This window comes from Leptidea sinapis, chromosome 45 (genome assembly GCF_905404315.1).
Source record: "Leptidea sinapis chromosome 45, ilLepSina1.1, whole genome shotgun sequence".
Classification (NCBI taxonomy): Eukaryota; Metazoa; Arthropoda; class Insecta; order Lepidoptera; family Pieridae; genus Leptidea; species Leptidea sinapis.
The window spans coordinates 7,929,321-7,949,006 of NC_066309.1; the positions used below are offsets into that span (position 1 = coordinate 7,929,321).

Here is a 19,686-nt window from a genome sequence, read left to right on the forward strand (position 1 = left end):
GTATTTCACTTTAGCAAACTATGCTACAACAGCGAAGACAAAAAAGAAAGAACTTGATGAATCATACAAGAAGAATACATCCTTCAACAAGGAAGAAGAAAAAATTGCAAATGAGAAGACATCTAATGAAGTGAAGTTCAACAAATTGATTTTGTTAGAGAGTCAAAATCAGGAGAAGATTGATAAGCGTAATAATATGATTGTTGAAACAGCCAAGGTAGCAGGTGGGTACATTGATTTTTATTCTATTTATTAATATTTTATCCTTTCCATCCCGGGAGACTCTGATTGCGCGCTATGCCTCAGATCGGCCCGAATTTGGGGGGCCGTGCAGCATTCTGTCAATGCATATTGTTTTATGTGTAGCAATAGATTGCTTATAATTAGTATGACGTGAGTGAACGTATCAGAAAGCTATTTTTCAATTCAATTTCAAATATTCTTTATTACAAATAAGATTAATTACAGATTTATTAGCTAGTATGTGCCAAGACTCATTTAAAATTTATAAGAGGAAATTATTATAATAAAGGACATATAAAGTAACAAACAAAGTCAAGTAGATTTACATTATTAAAGCTATAGTGGCAGCAATTCATTTATAAACAAAATTGTAATTATTAGGATTAGTAACATACGCACAGGTGATGTTACGTTGTGACATGAAACAGCGAGATTGCGAACCGGTTCAGTAAACTCGAGCAAGCGCGCGAGCAGGCCAGAACAACCCGTCCTTAAAATACTGTTAATACGGTTGGTTATAGCGTAGAGGCGCCGGACTAGTGGACGGCTTACACTTTTGTTAAAAGGTGATTCATTGCACTCATAGAAACTAATAGTGATGGACGATGCTATTATGCTTATCGATAGATGACAATCGGGTTTTTGGTATTTTACACAAATTTTTCACTAGTTCATTTTTACTGGCGGGATTTTTGTGTATGTAAAATTTTTCAGACAGTTATCGTACGTGTCGATTCTTGGAAAACCAATCTGTAGGTGAAGGTTTTGCAGGTTGGTACGGAAGGGTGGGTTATAGGCGTATTTTAGTGCTGTATTTTGAATGACTTGGAGTTTATTAATGTTGCGAGGGGAAGTATTACTCCATACAGGACACGAATATATAATGCATGGTCGAACCAGTATCTGATAAATTCTAAGTTTCGTACGGCTGCTTAGTTGACTGCGTCTATTAAGTATAGGAGATAAGGGATTGAGTGATTTTATACCTTTTATATGGAGATTTGTAAAATTTACGTTCCAATTTATTTTGTTATCCAGAAAGGTACCCAAGTATTTTACAGAGGGACTCCACGGTATCTGAAAGTCACAAATTTTCGGTTTACGTCTTGGGAGACAACCTTTACGAGTGAAAACGATGGCTTCAGTTTTAGATTCATCTATCTTCAGCTTCCAGGTTCTAAAGTAATCTAAGAGTGATCTATGGCAAATTGTAATCATGCAGTGTCATCGGCATAACATGCTATACTTGTCAGCCTCTGAACGGGTATATCATTGAGGAACATGATAAAGCAGTAGGGGCCTAAAATAGAACCTTGTGGGACGCCCGCAGTAACAGGAAATGGTCGGGATGAATTATTTTTTATGTGTACTTTAAAACTACGATCAGATAGGTATGATTGAATCATTTTAGTTAGTGAAATTGGTAGTCCGAAAGAAAGGAGTTTGTGGAGATGATCTTTATGCCAGACTGTGTCAATTGCCTTCTCAATATCTAAGAGAAACATTCCGGTGGATTGTTTTAGGTTGAGATTATTTGACACCGTTTCTGCAACTCTAGCAAGCTGTTGGACTGTGGAGTGACCTTGGCGAAACCCAAATTGCTCATCAATCAGGTGTTTGTCAGTTGATCGTAGCAGGCGAGAGTACAGAATCTTTTCAAATAATTTACCAAAGCAGGGCAACAGGCTGATCGGTCGATATGATGCTGGGCTGGTCTTATCTTTACCTGCCTTATGGATCGCTATCACTTTTGCAGATTTCCAAGGATATGGAAAATGGCTGAGTGTCAAACATGAATTAAAAATGTTTGTTAAAAATACAATCGCCTTACGGGGAAGGTTCTTGATCAGGATGTTGGTGACCTCACCAGCACCAGAGGCCTTTCGCAGTTTTAAGCTAGCAATACCTTTAACGACTTCATTTGGTCGGACAAGGAAAATGGGTTCAATTTGAGTTTCCTTTTCTAAGCGAGTCAGTGAGCAATCGATAAGCTCTTCATGGTTGCTGAGCCATTCACTTGTCAGCAGCATATTATTAAAGAATGTCCTACCCAATAGGTTGCATTGTACCTGGATCGTATTGGTTACTAGGCCGTTCTCCAATGTAACGCAGGTTTATATATATATTTTATAGGGTTTGTCGAGTTAGAAAGCAAACCTTTGACTAGTCACCAAATATCAGAGCTGGGATTGTCCACCCTCTTTAGTTTTAAATCCAATTCGTAGTCATTGTATCTGGTTATTGCTATGCGAATTTGAGATTTTAATTGATTTATACGATTAATTAAAATTCTTTTAACAAGTAAGTTTGTTTCAAGTAGCTCGTACCTACGAAGACGGTTTTTATGTTTTATGAGACGTTTAATGCGACGAGGCAGAGAAAGAGGCTCCAAGGTCTCAAGGGACAGATAAATCTCTTGCTTGTAACAGGGACTTCTGAAACTTGCTAATAAGTTCTTCTATTTCAAGAGGAGATTTAAAAGTCTGTGATGATAAATATGTATTTGAATTAATGTAATTTCTGTATTTGTTCCAATCAGCTTTTGCAAAATTTAGTTTTCTTATTTTGCGTTGAAGTTTCGTAGTGAATTTAGCAAGTACTGGAAAATGGTTTGAGGATAGTGCCGCCACTGTTGCTATGTTCTCTAACGGGTAAAACTTTTTGGCAAGTAATAGGTCGGGAGTAGATGGTTTTAAGTCAGCGGTGTAGTGGACAAGAGTACAGTCACGGGGAGCATGGATCGTGTAGTCGTTAGCAACCATGTGCTCATATAACGTTTTGCCACGAGTGTTGCAAACCTCAGGAGACCAAAGCAGATGCTTACTGTTAAGATCACCCATGACTACCACCTTGCTGCCGGACGACATTAAGAGGTCAAGATCACTCTTAAACAGTGGCAGGTTTGGGGATTGGTACACTGAATATAGAAAGCTATTGAAACATTCTATAAGGCCATGCAAAATAAACCATATTATAAACAAAATAAGAGTCAGAACTAGGTGCGGGAGTAGCGTGCTGAATGGCACTTTCGGCTTTGGTGTAACTGAAAAATCTAGTGCCCTGGGGCATTGCCAATTTTGGAAGGTTAATGGTGTGGTAACATTTCATAATATTAAATAATTGATAATGATTATCAATTAATAATGTATTGTTTTTTCTTCCTACTAATAATGTATTTTTACAATTAAAAGTAAAAGTTTCTACTTTACTATCTACTACAGTGATTGTGTTGCATTTAATATAAAAAAATACTTATTTTCTATAGAATTAGAGATTGAGAAAGTGGAAACAGTTGAAGAAGTAGAAAACGCCATAAAAGAGATCACACAAAAGATAAAAGAGCTACAGGATAACCTGAAGGAGCAAAAGTCTCAGGCTGATGAAGAAGAGAAGAAATATCAACAAGAAGTGGATGAAAGCCGGGATGCCTTGGTATTTATCAATATTTCCTCTTTAAGATTATTAAAACTAGTTCATTTTTTGTTACAAAATGTTGGGTTCTCTGATTAGATACTACTACTTTAATATTATGTTAACATAAAAAACCCTATATCATTAATGAACTTTACATCGTTGAAGTACCAATACCTCCTAAGTGTTGAGAATCAAATTTTACACCAGAAGAAAAAAACTGTTTAAAAATAAGGTTTTATTTATTTTGATCAACTATTGATAGTAAAATAGTTTCCAATAGATTACCTTTTTATTAGTTACGAAGGGATGTGATTATGTTAACGTTTTATAAGTATTTAGACACTTAGGAGATATTGGTTCTAGAACTTGAAAATCCACTTTAATGTTAGGAGTTATTTCTTGTAAGTTAAACACATAATTGACTTTATTATTTTTTATAACAATAATAATTTACAATGTTTTATGATGACAAAAACAAAACAATTATCGAACTCAAACCAAACATGAATATTTTTTAAACATCTCTTTTAGAAAACTTATAAAATAAAACAAAAAGAGCTAAAAATCTTCTCAACTCAAATTTAATTTTTTTTCCTTTATTATGTAGGTACATACTAATTTTAAAATAAATGAATTTAAGCTTAAATTTTTGGCAATGTATCGTAATCTGATGGTAGTACGTTTTTCATGCTTCGCAAATGATTAAATCTCGTGGTCGTTATAGTTAGAGGTGCGTTATTCATTTGTAAGTACGTATTAACACCTGCAAAAATTTTAGGCCTCGTCGGTAAATGGCCCCAGTCATCATCAAGATGTAATTTTATTGTAATTTTTCCGTCATCAGTATACCTGATGGCCCGAATGTTTGTTACAGTCGGTTTTTGTTACCCCGCTTTCCGACCTGGCCGAATACTTGAATACCGTCTTAAAATAAAGTGAACTGGCAGTCAAGTAGGGAAAAACTTTGACATCCTCAAGATCTATTGTTAAAAGAATAATTTCGCCTCTTGCTGCTCTCGCTTTGTCTTCTTCTTTCTCTCGTCTAGCGCGATTGTTTTTATCAATATGACGTACGTACACTCATCTGTGCTTTAATTACCAACCGCCGACTGCTACATACGTCGCACATATCACATTTTTTTAAGGTATATATCGACAATTTTTTTCTCGTAAATTGCTTTTTCAAAAGAAAATCTACAGACGGTAGGCTCTTCGCTTTGTGTGCAATACTTTTTGTATGTGTTATATAGATCAGCCATTGAAAGAAGAGATGGTCCTAAATATAACTTGGTTGTCTCCTTACGTCTGTAAGACGACGGTCGCTTGGGCATATCATCCAAAAAACAGTTTGGAAGCATTAGCAAGTTTCTTTTCTCCCCACGCCTGACAGATTGAGCTCTTCTTGAATTTTGAACCTCCTGAGAAGGTATTATACCAAATTTTGACTTTTTTACCCAAGTTTGTACCGTAAAAGATCCCAAACAAAATGTATTTAAGAACATATTTCTACATACTTGCACGTTAGTGTTTGAATTTGGATCAAATGGAAGAAAGTAGTGTGTAATGTAGCCCCACGCCTAGAGTGGTTCGTTGAAGTTTTTCGAGATTCATAAGAGCGTTTGACTAAACTTGCGAAGTAAACTTTTCTTTGGTCCCAATTGAGATTATCCCAAAAATGTTTAAAAATAAGCTGACGAGATTCATTGCATTCATTTCCTTACATTTCCTATTCTGGCTCCTTTCACAGAATTTTGATTTGCATCTATCATTTTTTTGTCTTCGGGGTCTAATTTTATTGTGTTCCGTTTTGCTTAAGGCAGCTTTTGTGTAGCCCAAGTATTCTTTACCTTCCATTCTAAGTTTTTTATTCGTTAACTTCTTGACGTACTACTCAGCCACTTGTGCTTAGTTCGGAGGGGCACGGATTTAAGAAACGTACTATACAAGAATATACCATGCTATTGGGAATAACAGATAAACTGGTTCAATTCGTTCTAAAAGTCTTCATTCCCAACTAACACTTTTGAATGTCACAGATCAAAACTTTTGAAGAAATACCTACTAATCTGAAATTTTCCTAGCAATAACCAAGAGAATTAAAATTATAATCTTTGAATTTAACATTAAAAATGATTTGACTTACCTTTGTTTTGATAATCTCTCCGAATATATTGAAATTAGTGGCAAATAACAATAAATTGTCCAAGAGCATAATGAAAACCATTTCAATTACGACACCCCCGTCAAAGTGGTTTTTTCTGGAACTTCAATCAAATCAAAACGCAGGTAGGTACTACCTTTATCTAGCTCTATCAAGGCAGCGATCGTGCGAAGTTAATCAGTCAAATGCAGAGTACGCCCGAGTGTAGTCGGTTGCCGGTGCAGTTAGGAGATATTTCCATAAAATACATGCGAGCGAATGAATTCTGTCACTTAGTAGATATTTTCACATAGATCAAGAAGCTTTTTGGTAAAGAAATGTTGGATAGGAGTAAATTTAATCTATGCGAATATGAGTTTTATGTCTATTGTAATAAAAAAGTAATTTTGGGCTAAAATGTCAGTTAGGAGGTATTGGTACTTCATCACCTAAGTCATGACTTCAGATTATAGAAATAAAAATGAATATTAAAATTCGATTTTCACAATTGAGTACATAATAATACTTAGGTATTATTTAACAGTTAGATTATTTGTACATCTAGATACGAGCATCTTGCTGCTAGACTACTGAGAAAAACTGGCTAGGTTTAGTACTTGTGAGTGTGTACAAGTTACATCTTAAACTCGGGATTTGTATAACACTTTGTGTGTGCATTGCTCAAAATAGAGGTTAACTCTTAACTCATTTTTTTTCGACGTTTTCACAGCTGTCATTGTGTATCTAGACGTATAAATGATGTAGAATTTCTTAATACATTTGTTTTGAACATTATCTGGGATCCTGTTGTAAAGGCATAACCACAAAACACTTACTAACTCAACTTAGCCAAATAGTAGCCGTCATAAGTTTATGTTTGTTCCTGGTGTAAACATTATGGTTATGAAAGTCTCCAGCAAATTCACTTATGTGCCTATAAACATACATAACTTTATCAAGAATATATTGAGAGGCAACAGTCAAGATGTTCAGACTTAACTAACATAAAACTTATATGAGTGTAAGCCTTGTACAGTCGTTTTTATATCCATTTGCAGCCATTGAAATTATGCTTTTACCAGTGGGAGACTCCTTTGCACAGGATGCCGGCTAGAATATGGGTACCACAACGGCGCCTATTTCTGCCGTGAAGCAGTAATTTGTAAGCATTCTGTGATTCGGTCTGAAGGGCGCCGTAGCTAGTGAAATTACTGGGCAAATGAGACATCTTCTGTCTCAAGGTGACGAGCGCAGTTGTAGTGCCGTTCAGAATTTTTAGGGATATTTTCTAGAATCCTGGCGGCACTGCATTGTAATGGGCAGGGCATATCAATTATCATGAGCTGAACGTCCTACTCGTCTCGTCGCTTATTTTCATTAAAAAATGCTGATCTTAAGCTCAGACAGCCCAATGCAAAATCAAGTGCGCGTTTTATCACACTCAGTCAACAAGTCAAGTTTGACGCCCCACAGTTTCACCCATATACAGTAATTTATTTGGTGATTCAGAACAGTTCTATATATAGTTAAGAACATTCCAAGCAGTTGTATTTTTTTCTTTTGTTGACAGTCACGCCATAAGCAGAAAATATCAAACAAGGAGTCTGAAATTCAGACATCTAAGAAAGACATTACAAAGTTGGAGAAACAGATAACCGATGCAAATAAATCAAAGATAAAGTTGGAAACATTTGAAACCAAGTTGAAAACAGCTGAAGAGTAAGTGATTTAATCTTAAACCTTATAAGGTTCTATATTCTATTGAATTAATAAGACATAGACACACACCAGTGGGAGGCTCCTTTGCACAGGATGCCTGCTAGATTATGGGTACCACAACGGCGCCTATTTCTGCCGTGAAGCAGTAATGTGTAAGCATTACTGTGTTTCGGTCTCAAGGGCGACGTAGCTAGTGAAATTACTGGGTAAATGAGACTTGACAACTTATGTCTCAAGGTGACGAGCACAGTTGTGCCGCTCACAATTTTTGGGTTTTTCAATAATCCTGAGCGGCACTGCATTGTAATGGGCAGGGCGTATCGATTACCACCAGCTGAACGTCCTGCTTGTCTCGTCCCTTATTTTCATAAAAAAAAGCATTGTAAAGTATTTTTTATATGTACAATATAAAAAAATCTCCGATGTGAAGAGAATAATATAATCATTACTTAGCTTTGAACATAATAGTTTATATTTAAAAAGTAATCTTTATCAATATCTATCTTATTTAGAGATTTTGAAAAGGTAAAGGCAGAAGTTAACACAGAAGAATGCCAAAAGAATATAAATGAAGATGAGAAAATAATGGAAGCAGATGAAAAGGAACTAGAAGAACTGGATCAAAAGGTAAATTGACAAATTTGAATATATTTATTTATAATGGAGATAGCTTTTACCCGCGACTTTGTTCGCGTTGAATTGAACTTTGGGCATTTTTTTTTATTTTTAGGATACTTTTCAAATAATACACATACAAACTGCTCTTTACGCTGCTGGCAGCGCTCTTCTATCATACAACACATATCCCTTGTCATTGTGGAAATTCTCTTTAAGAGTATTTCCCTGTGAACTTTAATTTCCTATTTCATCCCCATAAAGGATGTCAAAGTTTCAAAAATGCTCTTAGAAATGTTTTTTAAATTATTTCTTATCCAGTGCCTAAATTCAAAGTTTCATGGTTTTTTCTTCGATAATGACGAATTTCTATACAAACTGCCATCCCCTATTTCAACCCCTTCATTTTTTTTATTTTTTTTTATAAAAGATAGCCTATGTGCTTTTTCAAGCTCGAGACTATCTCTGTACTAAATTGTATCAAAATCAGTTTGGTGGTTCACACGTGAAAGCGGAACAAACATATTACATTCACATTTATAATATTTGTGGGGATGTGGTTATATTATAGAATCTAAATAACAAATATGAAATTCTATGTATTCCCATATGTGAGCCATCAACAGACAAACACGGAGTTCAATAGGTGGTAGGTGACACTCTTTATGTTTTTAGTGACGTCATAGCCAGGTGGTTTTTACTTCGAAAAGATTGCATAGCTAAAGGTCAAATCCCGATTAGTACAGTTAAATGATGAATGTTTATTTCTGGTCATGACTATTTATATATCTTTTTACTAGCTGACCGGCGATCATTACGCTACCTTAATGAATTACATGTATTGCAAATATATATAGGTGTATAAAAATGCATGAGTGCCATGTAATAAAATGGTGTTTGTTTCAGGTGATAAAGCTGCAAAAACAAAGCACCAAGCTAAAGGAAAAAGATCTTATGGAAGACAACTTGAAGAAGAAAGAAAAACAGCTTACAGTGTTAAAAAATAAGCATAAGTAAGTAATTTTTGTAATGTCATGCATATGTGTACATTATTTTATCTGTTATGACCATTTAAATCAGAGCAAATCATTTATTTAATTAACCAATAAAGCCCCTATCCTTACGGAGTGACCTATTGCGATAGAGGCTTGACTTAAATTTAAGTATTAAAATTAATATAAACATAAATCTTAGAGCTACTACAAACAATAGATACCTATAGATAATTACTATTACTAGAACATACACGAACTACCCAAATTTTAAACTCATTCAGTGAGCAAGCAAAGAAGTCTGTCCTATGTGAAAGTTCGTTCTCGCTCGCGGAATTACGAGCAGCTTTCGCCTTGTAGCGCGTCCATCCGGTACCCACATACCTATTCGCTCCATTAGGGCTGGATGATTCATCATACCACGCAAAATTTTCCATAAATATAAAACCAGGAGTATTTCCCTCCTAGTTTCTAGTTTATCATACCGAACCATGGCAAGATAAAATTATATCTTAAGCTCTGTTGAAACTGAGGCGAATAACCCGCGTTTAAGAGTAATTTCCTCGCTCGCTTAGGCTCTCAAACTGACTCGACTTCCCGCGTGTCATTTTTGGTTCTTCAGTGTGAGAAACGTCATGCATTGTGAGAACAAATAATTCCGCCGGGCATCCGGCTCTTGTTTCGCTTCAACTTGAGTGACTACTCGCGTCAATTTGAACACGTCCATACAAGTTAGCTGACACAATCGGCGCGAGCGACTTCCGTCCTATGTCCCGCGCGTTATTCACCTCAGTTTGAACAGAGTTTGAATCTACACAGTTATAAACTCTAAGGTTATATTTAACAGGTCAGCCTTAGTCGAGCTGGTGGGTGATATTGAGGGTGATTTTGCAGTCACTGTCAACAAATTAGAATGTCAACTAAGATCTGAAGTGGACTCTGTGCAGAAGAAAGTCAAAGATAATCAAATCGAGGTAAATTATAACACATGTTTTATGTAAAACATGTCCCAGATATCAAAAACTGGTTTTATATTGAGATACCTACATACAATTAAAATATGAATAAAAGCAGTAATGCATTATTGTGTTTCGGTCTGAAGGGCGCCGTAGCTTGTAAAATTACTGGGCAAATGAGACTTAACACCTCATTGTTAAAAGTGACACGGGCAATTGCAGTGCCACTCAGAATTTTTGGATTTTTCAAGAATCCTGAGTGGCAATTATCATCAGCTGAATATTCTGCTCGTCTCGTCTCTTATTATCATAAAAAAAATTAAACCTGTCTCCCTGTTGGTGATTGTCTGTAATCTCTTCTTCATCACTACAGTCCTCATATACTTTCCTGGCTTCTTCAATTAGCATCAAACCTTGTATAGTTGCTATTTTATTCTTGTCACACTTACGTCCATGTTCTTTTCAATAGGGAAAATGCATATATTTTTATTCGATAATTTACTTCGTTATATAATTATGAAAAAACATTTAACGACGAATCAGTAAAATTGTTATAAAAAGCCATCCAACGCGGACACGCCTTAAACAACTGTCTTTTGACGCGGTTTGTAATCGCGAAATTGACGTCATAGCCCAATAGACAACAACAAACTCTGACTCATTTTGTCACCTTATTTACTTCGCTCTCTCAAATTCGCTCTTACCAATGCCATCTCTTTTTTAGTATTTGATTTTCCGATATTTTACTGTCCCTTTTTGAAAATTTGTCTCTTGCTTCAAATATATTCATCAACAAAAATAGTGATGTACCTAGCAAACCTCTCAGGTTTTTTTTTTTAAATTAAAAAACAGTACTTGACACTTTAAAATCATATGCATATAAACTCCCCGACCTGATCATTGTATATACATCAAGGTTGACCATTGCAACAGTTTCATCCACATTTGCCTCATTTTCAATAAACAAATCAATAAATATAAAGCATCCAATCTACTTTCATCCATCATCTATTTGACCAAACCAACCAAAAATGTTCAGATCAACTTCACTTCAACATAATACACATCCATCGCAGAGCTCTGTTTTCTAGCGCATTTACTCTTCTATTGTAATTGATACGGCCTGCCTATTACAATGCAGTGCCGCTCAGGATTCTCGGGAAACCCAAAAATTCTAAGCGGCACTACAATTGCGATCGTCACCTTGAGAATGTTAAGTCTCATTTGCCCAGTAAATTCACTAGCTTTAGCATCCTTCAGACCGAAACACACTAATGTTTACAGAAATAGGTGACGTTGTGATACCCATAATCTAGCCGGCTTCCTGTGCAAAGGAGCCTCCCACTGGTCCCACTATCATCTGCGACTAAACGCCACTAAGAGCCTGACGAGGCTGTTGGAAACATCATGGCTGTGCATAAACACATGCAAGGCCCGTCCACACGGTTATCCAATCTCTCCTTCTGAATTATTCAATTCAATACAATTTAATATTACATTCCATAATACTTTCGTAAGCCACACTCATTCATTATATGAATAAGTCCGGTACTATGGTCAATCCTAAACAGCGTATGTCCCTTTTAATCTGAAGTTAGCCCTGCAATACCTAATAATGTCTGTGTTGCATAAATCATTACATTATTAACGCCAAACACAGGCAGTGTCGTCTGAAATTCTCTCCTTACCACTTTGCCATTAGCCAATTCTATAAAAACACAAAAGACTTTCTTGTTATTTGTGAGAAATTTCATTATTTTGATATCTAGATTGTCTACAATGTTTTCACAATGTCTACATGATTTTCACATTTATTTGTGTCGTATCAAAGGCAAGTAACCATAAAATTATTATATTTATTAAAGATATCAAGCTTAGAAGCGGATAGAAAGCACGCTCGCCAAAAACTAAACGACCACAGAAGTGAGCTCACCAAAGCTGAGGATAAGATGTACAAGGCTTGCGGCACCCAGACCTATGAAGCGACGCTCGCAAAAATAACAGCTAATGTTGAAAAATTACAGGTATGTAGATAAATACATTTTTTGGAGTTCGTAAGTGCAATAATGCCGCGATACTACAACAATATGTGTATATATTCTAACATTGATGGTAAGAAAAGAGTAGATACTCTTGATAGGACAGGCGCAGACACGCCTAGTTTGCCCAGAACCCTTAGAATCGCTAATCAAGCTAAAGAACTTTGTAGAATGATAAAATCACTCGAAAGCATTAATCAAAAGTAAATAAGATATATAAAAATACTACATGCAGTTGCTGTTAAATAACAGAGGATGCATGCGAATAAAAAACTGTCTAGTAGCGGCACATCCAGCAGCCTAGAAGATCTAACTGTCTAAAAACAAAAGTTTTGAGTAGCGTTACTTGAAGAGCTTCCAAAGTAGATCAATCTCGTGACACATGAAAAACGCCAAGAACCAATAATAATTAGTATAAAAATATTAAACATAAGTAGCTCCATGTTACCTAGTACTGTTTACTAGACATTGCTTCAAGGTATAAGTTTAGAACTTGGTTCAATGAAAAATATTTTTTTACGGGAAGTATTGTGCATCTTCTGTCATGTATTATTAGTCCAGTCATTTAAGCTTAAATTAGGTAAGAATTTCGGAATTCGAGATACCCAGCTGTAAGTCTGTAAATACTTGTATAAAAATAAATATTTATAATCATTGATTTATCAATAGTTCATCAACTATATATGGCGCGTTTTCGACCGGAGGCACCGGTTGACCTGAAGTGATGCTGTGACCGCGCTCTCTCCGCCCCCTTTCTCGAAAACGGTTCACCGTATAAAAATAAAATTTTAAATAAAATTTGTAGAGAATTTTGTATTCTACAATATTGATATTAAATACAAATAACATAAAACCCATAGGAAATGAGATATTTACAAAAAAAACACAAAAAACCGATTTTTGTGACCTTTGACTTTTTAAATTTAATAGTTGCGTACACCCTACCATATGTAGGTTTGAGACAACTTTTAGGGTGTCAATATACAAGTATTTACAGACTTACAGCTGGGTATCTCGAATTCCGAGGTGAACTTACTGTAATGACTGGACTATATATTATTATCAATGTCCTTCATATGCATCACCCGGCATGTCACCTCCTGGAGCATAGCAATATTGTTACCATTGAGGAGAATTTGGTACAATTTTGTTATTTTCCTTCCTTCGGGTGTTGATTCATAGTCATAAGACGTTATGTGTTGTAATTGTTCAAATAAATAATAGTTAAAAAAAAACTAAAAAACACGCTTTATGTTAAACTCGACTAAAAAATAGAAAATAAATTTTAATAAATTTAAATTTAAAATAGTGTTAAAGAAATATATATTTCATTATAAAAAAGCGTGGGGTGTAGAAGAAATTCTTCTAATCTAATAATTCTTCTTCTGAAGAGTTATTATTTAAATAATATCTTAAAAAGCATCCCACGCTTTTTTTATAATGAAATATATTTTTCTTTTACACTATTTTCAACTTAAATTTATTAAAATTTATTTTCTATTTTTTAGTTGAATTTTACATAAAGCGTGTTTTTTAGTTTTTTTTGAAACTATTATTTATTTTTCATTTTTTAGTTAAATTTTTCAGATTGAATGAAGGGATATTAATATTTGCAAATAAAAATATTTTAGTTATATTGAAAGATCACTTAATTTAATAATTAAGCTAGCCGGTGATCACCGAACTAGCTCTTATAATAATTAGCTCAGTTAAATCGCGCATTAATAATTTATAATGGAAACAGATAACTTAAACAGCGCCATCTTTTCGTTAATAAAAACATTACTTCATCATCACAGAATCATTTGTATGGCGTGAAATACAAATTCACCGCCGTCTATTCGCTTCTAAACGTATTAGATACTATAATTTTGTGGAACTGTCGCACGATTCCTTTGTAGTTTACAATAAATTACTAGATGGCGCTTATTAGTGATTTATTTATTTAAAAATTGAAGGGGTCAGGGGAAAAACAACTTATGACACATTTTTTTTATCAACTGACATTGCAGTCTGAATGGTAATATCTGTCGCTAAGTTCTGTCAAAAACAACAGGGCAATAACGTCCATAGTCTCTGCGCTTTCAAATTTTTAAAATATCGGTACAGGGAAAAAACACCCAATGTCAGAACCGTGCAGGATAAAAACAACCGTTGTCCATGGTCGACTATGACAGTGACATAAGACTTAACTCTTAACTGATGTGAAGTCAAAATGAAAAAAATTATAATCATATTAACAATAAACATCCTTACAATAAAAAAGCTTTTCTTATTTGTTTGGGTATAAATGATACTATTTTACTTAGGTCTTGAGTTTTAATTAGTAATATCCCAGTTTGTTAATTATGTGACAAAAGTTATTTTTCCCCTGACCCCTTCAATTATATATATTGGCAAAGTCTTATTTTACAAATTGAATTTATCAAATTAGTGTATTGTCATCGGTCCTCGAAAAATCTACAAAGTTTGAATGAAATCTGGCCGTTTAAAGTGGGTCAAAATCGCGTCTAAAGGAGTCAGTTACAAACATACAAGTGAAGCTAATATAAAGCGTGTAAAAAGTGGTTAGTTATGGATTCGTTTGGTTTCAGGATGAACAAAATGTGTTACAATCGTCAATGTTTATCTTCACCAAATATAAAAAACAGCTCAAGGATGATAGCTGCTGTCCTCTTTGTAGTAGAGGCTTCGATACAGATACTGAGGTTTGTAATGTGTGCTTATACATTTTTATTATTTACTAGCTGACCCAACAAACATTGTATTTTCATATAAAGTAATGTAAAAAAATCAATAATTTTAACTTTTGGTGTATAAAAAATAGATGCAACTGATTCTCAGACCTACCAAATACATGTATCGAACTACAATTATTGTATTCGATTGCCTTCTTGCAAACCTATAGCGGATTTGTGGATGGAACAGAATAATATAAAAATAGCGATAAAAAAATAGTTGTAGATCGTAGAAGGGCGAAAATTTGATGTTGTATGTATTTTTCAATGCTGAATCGTAATAAAATAAAAATATTGACAAAAAAAAAGAAATTATATTTAGGGGACACCCTTATCATTTAGGGGTATGAAAAATAGATGTTTGGATGTTGGATTACCAGTGGGAGGCTCCTTTGCACAGGATGCCGGCTAGATTATGGGTACAACAACGGCGGCTCTTTATGAAGCCTATTTCTGCCGTGAAGCAGTAATGTATAAACATTACTGTGATTCGGTCTGAAGGGCGCTGTAGCTAGTGAAATTACTGGGCAAATGAGACTTAACATCTTACGTCTTAAGGTGACGAGCGCAATTGTAGTGCCGCTCCGAATTTTTGGGTTTTTCAAGAATCCTGAGCGGCGGCACTGCATTGTAATGGGCTAAACATTCTGCTCCTCTAGTGCCTTATTTTCATAAAAAAATGTTGACCGATTCTCAGACCTACCCGATATGCACACAATATTTCATACAAATCGGTTCAGCCGTTTCAGAGGAGTTTGTTAACAAACACCGGAACATCTTGAACGTGTCTATCTTGATGTTAAATAAATGTTGCTGCCCATAGATGTCTTCATTACCATATCTTGAATATTGAGGTATTGGATATTGAGGTTTGAAGATCCGAAGTCGCTGTGAAGTTGGTACATAAATATAGTTGTGGAATACATTTTTATTAAAATGTATATGAAAATTTATTAAATTAGGCGTTACTTTGCGGAAATCCATAATTATACAAATGATTTAAGTTTTCTTTAGTGTTAATTCCGCCAATATTTGTTTTTAAAACAATTCGACACGTGTTACGCCTCTACACGAGGCATCCTCAGGACGTGTTGTCTCGCCAAAATCTGGCACGATTTGTCGTTGACGTTGACCACTCAACAGACGTTGGTGTACACAGATTAGCAAATACCACCTCCGAGGAAATAAATGTCGCTAAACTTCATAATGACAACTATGACAAATACTATCTTTGTCCCCACACACTTTGTCACATCTGCAGTCCCCCTGAAAACGAGATCTGGAAAGGTCTTGAAACGTCTAGTTAACTAAAATAAAAATGTAACTTTTACGCAAACATCTAATGTAAAACCGTTACAATTACACGCGTTTTAATCCTTTAAAAGTGTTTTATTTAAATGTATATGTATGTAGGATATTTCCTGTGGCGATATAAAACTACTTGTATTAACAGGAACATGCCTTTATTCCTAAATCGCAGATGTCTGAATCGTCATTGATGTATATTATGTGTCAGTAAATAAAGGTGTAATTTATATTTTATAATTGAAGCAATCGATAGATCTTAATGAGGTGATGGTAGAAACATAAACAGGTATTATTGATTCTCAGAGTCAAAAAGTATTTTAAACGAAAATTCTGTGACACAGTAAAGAAATTCTAAAGGGGGGTGCTTTAGGTATTGAATGGTATAATTAAAGAAATAAAGAAAGAATAAAATTTGAAAACAAAATTTATGAAAGATGCAGGACTCGGACCCACGGCCTCTCGCGATCCGTCCGAGTGTTCTTCCAACTGAGCTACACGTTCGAGCGACGTATCTTCATAAAATCTTGTATGCTTTGTTCAACTCTCAGGTTGTGGCTTCATCTACAGGATCTACTTTACAGTTGATAACCTGCTCAACTCCAATATTTGCATATTAGGCAATTGACTTTAGATGTCGCTCTTGTAAATCTAAACAATTTGTTGTTTTTAAAGTGATAGCCCTCACTTTTAGGATTAATACACAAATAAAATTTTAAAACAAAATATCATGAACGATGTGGGACTCGCGAGAGGTCGTGGGTTCGACACTCTATTGAAAACATATTGACGTCAAAAAACCAAACATTAATCTATACTTCTATACTAATATTATAAAGAGGAAATGTTTTGATTGTTTGTTTGCATTGAATAGGCTCCGAAATTACTGAACCGATTTGCAAAAATTGCAAAGCTTTCACTGTTGGAAAGCTACACATACCCCGGGTGATATAGGATATTATATATATTTTTTAAATTCGGGATCCGTACTAAACCTCCAATAATAATAACCCGAGGTGTAAAAAAAATGCCTAAAATATTTTTTACATCGCGTGTGCTCCGAAAAGTATTCATGGCTTTGCAGAACACATAATTATTAACAAAAAGTGTTGCGACAGCGTATTATGTTATGAGTGTTCTTTTATTTTTTCTTTTGTCCTGTGTGTACGCAGACGAAGTTGCGGGGTATCAGCTAGTTATGTATAAGTTGCATTATCCACATAAGGAATTGAAATAGAAAGTTACCGTTTCACTCAACAGTCTTACAAATCAGTTATATTTTAGGTAACAGACTTGATATCACAACTCACAACTCAAGTTATGAATGTTCCGGCAAAACTCGAGAAAGTAACAGAGGAGTTACAGAAAGAATCCGCAAAAAAAGATGATTTGCTGAGTATGAAGTCACTCAATGAGAGAATCATTAGCCTCAAAGACACCCAAATACCGGAACTGGAGCAGAGATTGAAGGAAGTTGATACTGTATGTATGACCTTTTATACCTTATTAGATTTGTCGTTATAGAGCTTACGAAAGAAATGCATTTCATGATAGTTATATTTTTAATGATAATAACTTATAATGCCTACTACTCGGCTAAGTCGAGCTAGTAAGTCTTTTGTGGGGCGTTGTATATGCCTTTACAACAAGATCCCAGGAAATGTTCAAAACAAGAGTATTACGTTATTCAAAAGAATTGTTAAAAAACGGTACAGGTTACTATAACATAAATTACTTTCTTAATGATACCACAAATTGGGAATGGAGCGACCGCCCTCAGGCTATTAAATAATAAGTTTAATTGTACAATATTACTTTGTAAACATATTTTTGGTAAAAAAAAGCCCGCTGAGTTTGTTGCGCCCGTACTTCTCAGGCCTGAGGCATTCATTTTGGAATGGGTGGTAGTTTTTTGACTTTCAATTAGTGATGTCACATCCTATTTTGAATAAAAATATTTGAATTTCAGAGCAAATTCAAGATAATTTTATAACTTATAGACATGACCTATAATTGTTAAAGGGTATCTAGAATATAATATTAAAACTTTAAAATATTTCAGAAAATCGCCAGCCTAACAGAGTCATCGGAAGAGTTGTCAATGTCAATATTGGAGCCGGAACGCAAGTTGCAGACGGTGCGACAGATACAGGGGGATATGCCACTCCTTGATCGATTTACAAATGAATTCAAAACTTGTACAAAAGATGTATGTATATTTTAACTATAAACATTTCACTTTGAAAAATCAACAATTGAAGTTTGTGTTTGAGAATTACACAATTTTAATTCATAAAATTTTTTCACGAAATTATGTTTTCTTTTTGCTTTAGGAACTAGGTATGTTTTTGTCAATTAAAATATTATTGAAGTGAAAACTTTAGGCGCGTTGAGCACTTTTCTTGGGATGAGTATAATATGTTAAACTCGCGTCAGGACACGTGGCCTGATCTAAATTTCGTAAGACAGACGTTGAAATTATGGATAAAAGATCTACTTCAAATTAATTATAATAATAATTGGACTATATATATATATGTGTGTATATATATGATAATTGGACCAGTGTTTGAATCATTGTGATTGCAAAGCCGAAACACCGCGAGGTCGAGGGATCGAATATCAGCGGTGAAATAGCGAAAGTTAAACTCAGACATATATATATATATATATGATAATTGGACCAGTGTTTGAATCATTGTGATTGCGAAGCCGAAACACCGCGAGGTCGAGGGATCGAATATCAGCGGTGAAATAGCGAAAGTTAAACTCAGACATATATATATATATATATATATATATGATAATTGGACCAGTGTTTGAATCATTGTGATTGCGAAGCCGAAACACCGCGAGGTCGAGGGATCGAATATCAGCGGTGAAATAGCGAAAGTTAAACTCAGACATATATATATATATATGATAATTGGACCAGTGTTTGAATCATTGTGATTGCGAAGCCGAAACACCGCGAGGTCGAGGGATCGAATATCAGCGGTGAAATAGCGAAAGTTAAACTCAGACATATATATATATATATATATATATATATATATATATATATATATATATATATATATATATGATAATTGGACCAGTGTTTGAATCATTGTGATTGCGAAGCCGAAACACCGCGAGGTCGAGGGATCGAATATCAGCGGTGAAATAGCGAAAGTTAAACTCAGACATATTTCTTTGTTCTCATTGTCTATTGTAACTAAGAGTTATGACTTTCCATTAAATAGATCTATCTCAGAATCTGTGATCAATACTGTATTGAATGATGGTGATATATCGACACCTAATTTCGTTTGTCAAAGAGCTAAGAAACTTCGGGTAGATGGATATTTGAAATCCAAACTTCTTTAGTAGCGTTGAGCACTTTTTTGGGATGGTATAAACTGTTAATCTCGCGTTAGGACACGTGACCTGATCGAAAATTCAATAAGACAGTCGTTGAAGTTATGGATGAAAGTTGATTTTTCTGAGAGAAAAAACTTTTTAATGTAAAGTAATTGTAATCGT

The 19,686-nt window shown here is 34.7% G+C and overlaps 1 protein-coding gene across 1 annotated transcript in view; it reads left to right on the plus strand.

Moving 5' to 3' along the window:
* LOC126977365 (DNA repair protein RAD50) overlaps positions 1 to 19,686 on the plus strand; it is a 34,005-nt gene that overhangs the window by 6,549 nt on the left and 7,770 nt on the right. The window contains exons 6-15 of the mRNA XM_050826128.1: positions 15 to 224; positions 3,509 to 3,675; positions 7,368 to 7,516; positions 8,029 to 8,143; positions 9,038 to 9,144; positions 9,971 to 10,097; positions 11,945 to 12,103; positions 14,713 to 14,826; positions 17,446 to 17,643; positions 18,224 to 18,370. Coding sequence (XP_050682085.1) covers positions 15 to 224; positions 3,509 to 3,675; positions 7,368 to 7,516; positions 8,029 to 8,143; positions 9,038 to 9,144; positions 9,971 to 10,097; positions 11,945 to 12,103; positions 14,713 to 14,826; positions 17,446 to 17,643; positions 18,224 to 18,370 — 1,493 coding nt within the window. The remainder of the gene's footprint in view (positions 1 to 14; positions 225 to 3,508; positions 3,676 to 7,367; positions 7,517 to 8,028; positions 8,144 to 9,037; positions 9,145 to 9,970; positions 10,098 to 11,944; positions 12,104 to 14,712; positions 14,827 to 17,445; positions 17,644 to 18,223; positions 18,371 to 19,686) is intronic.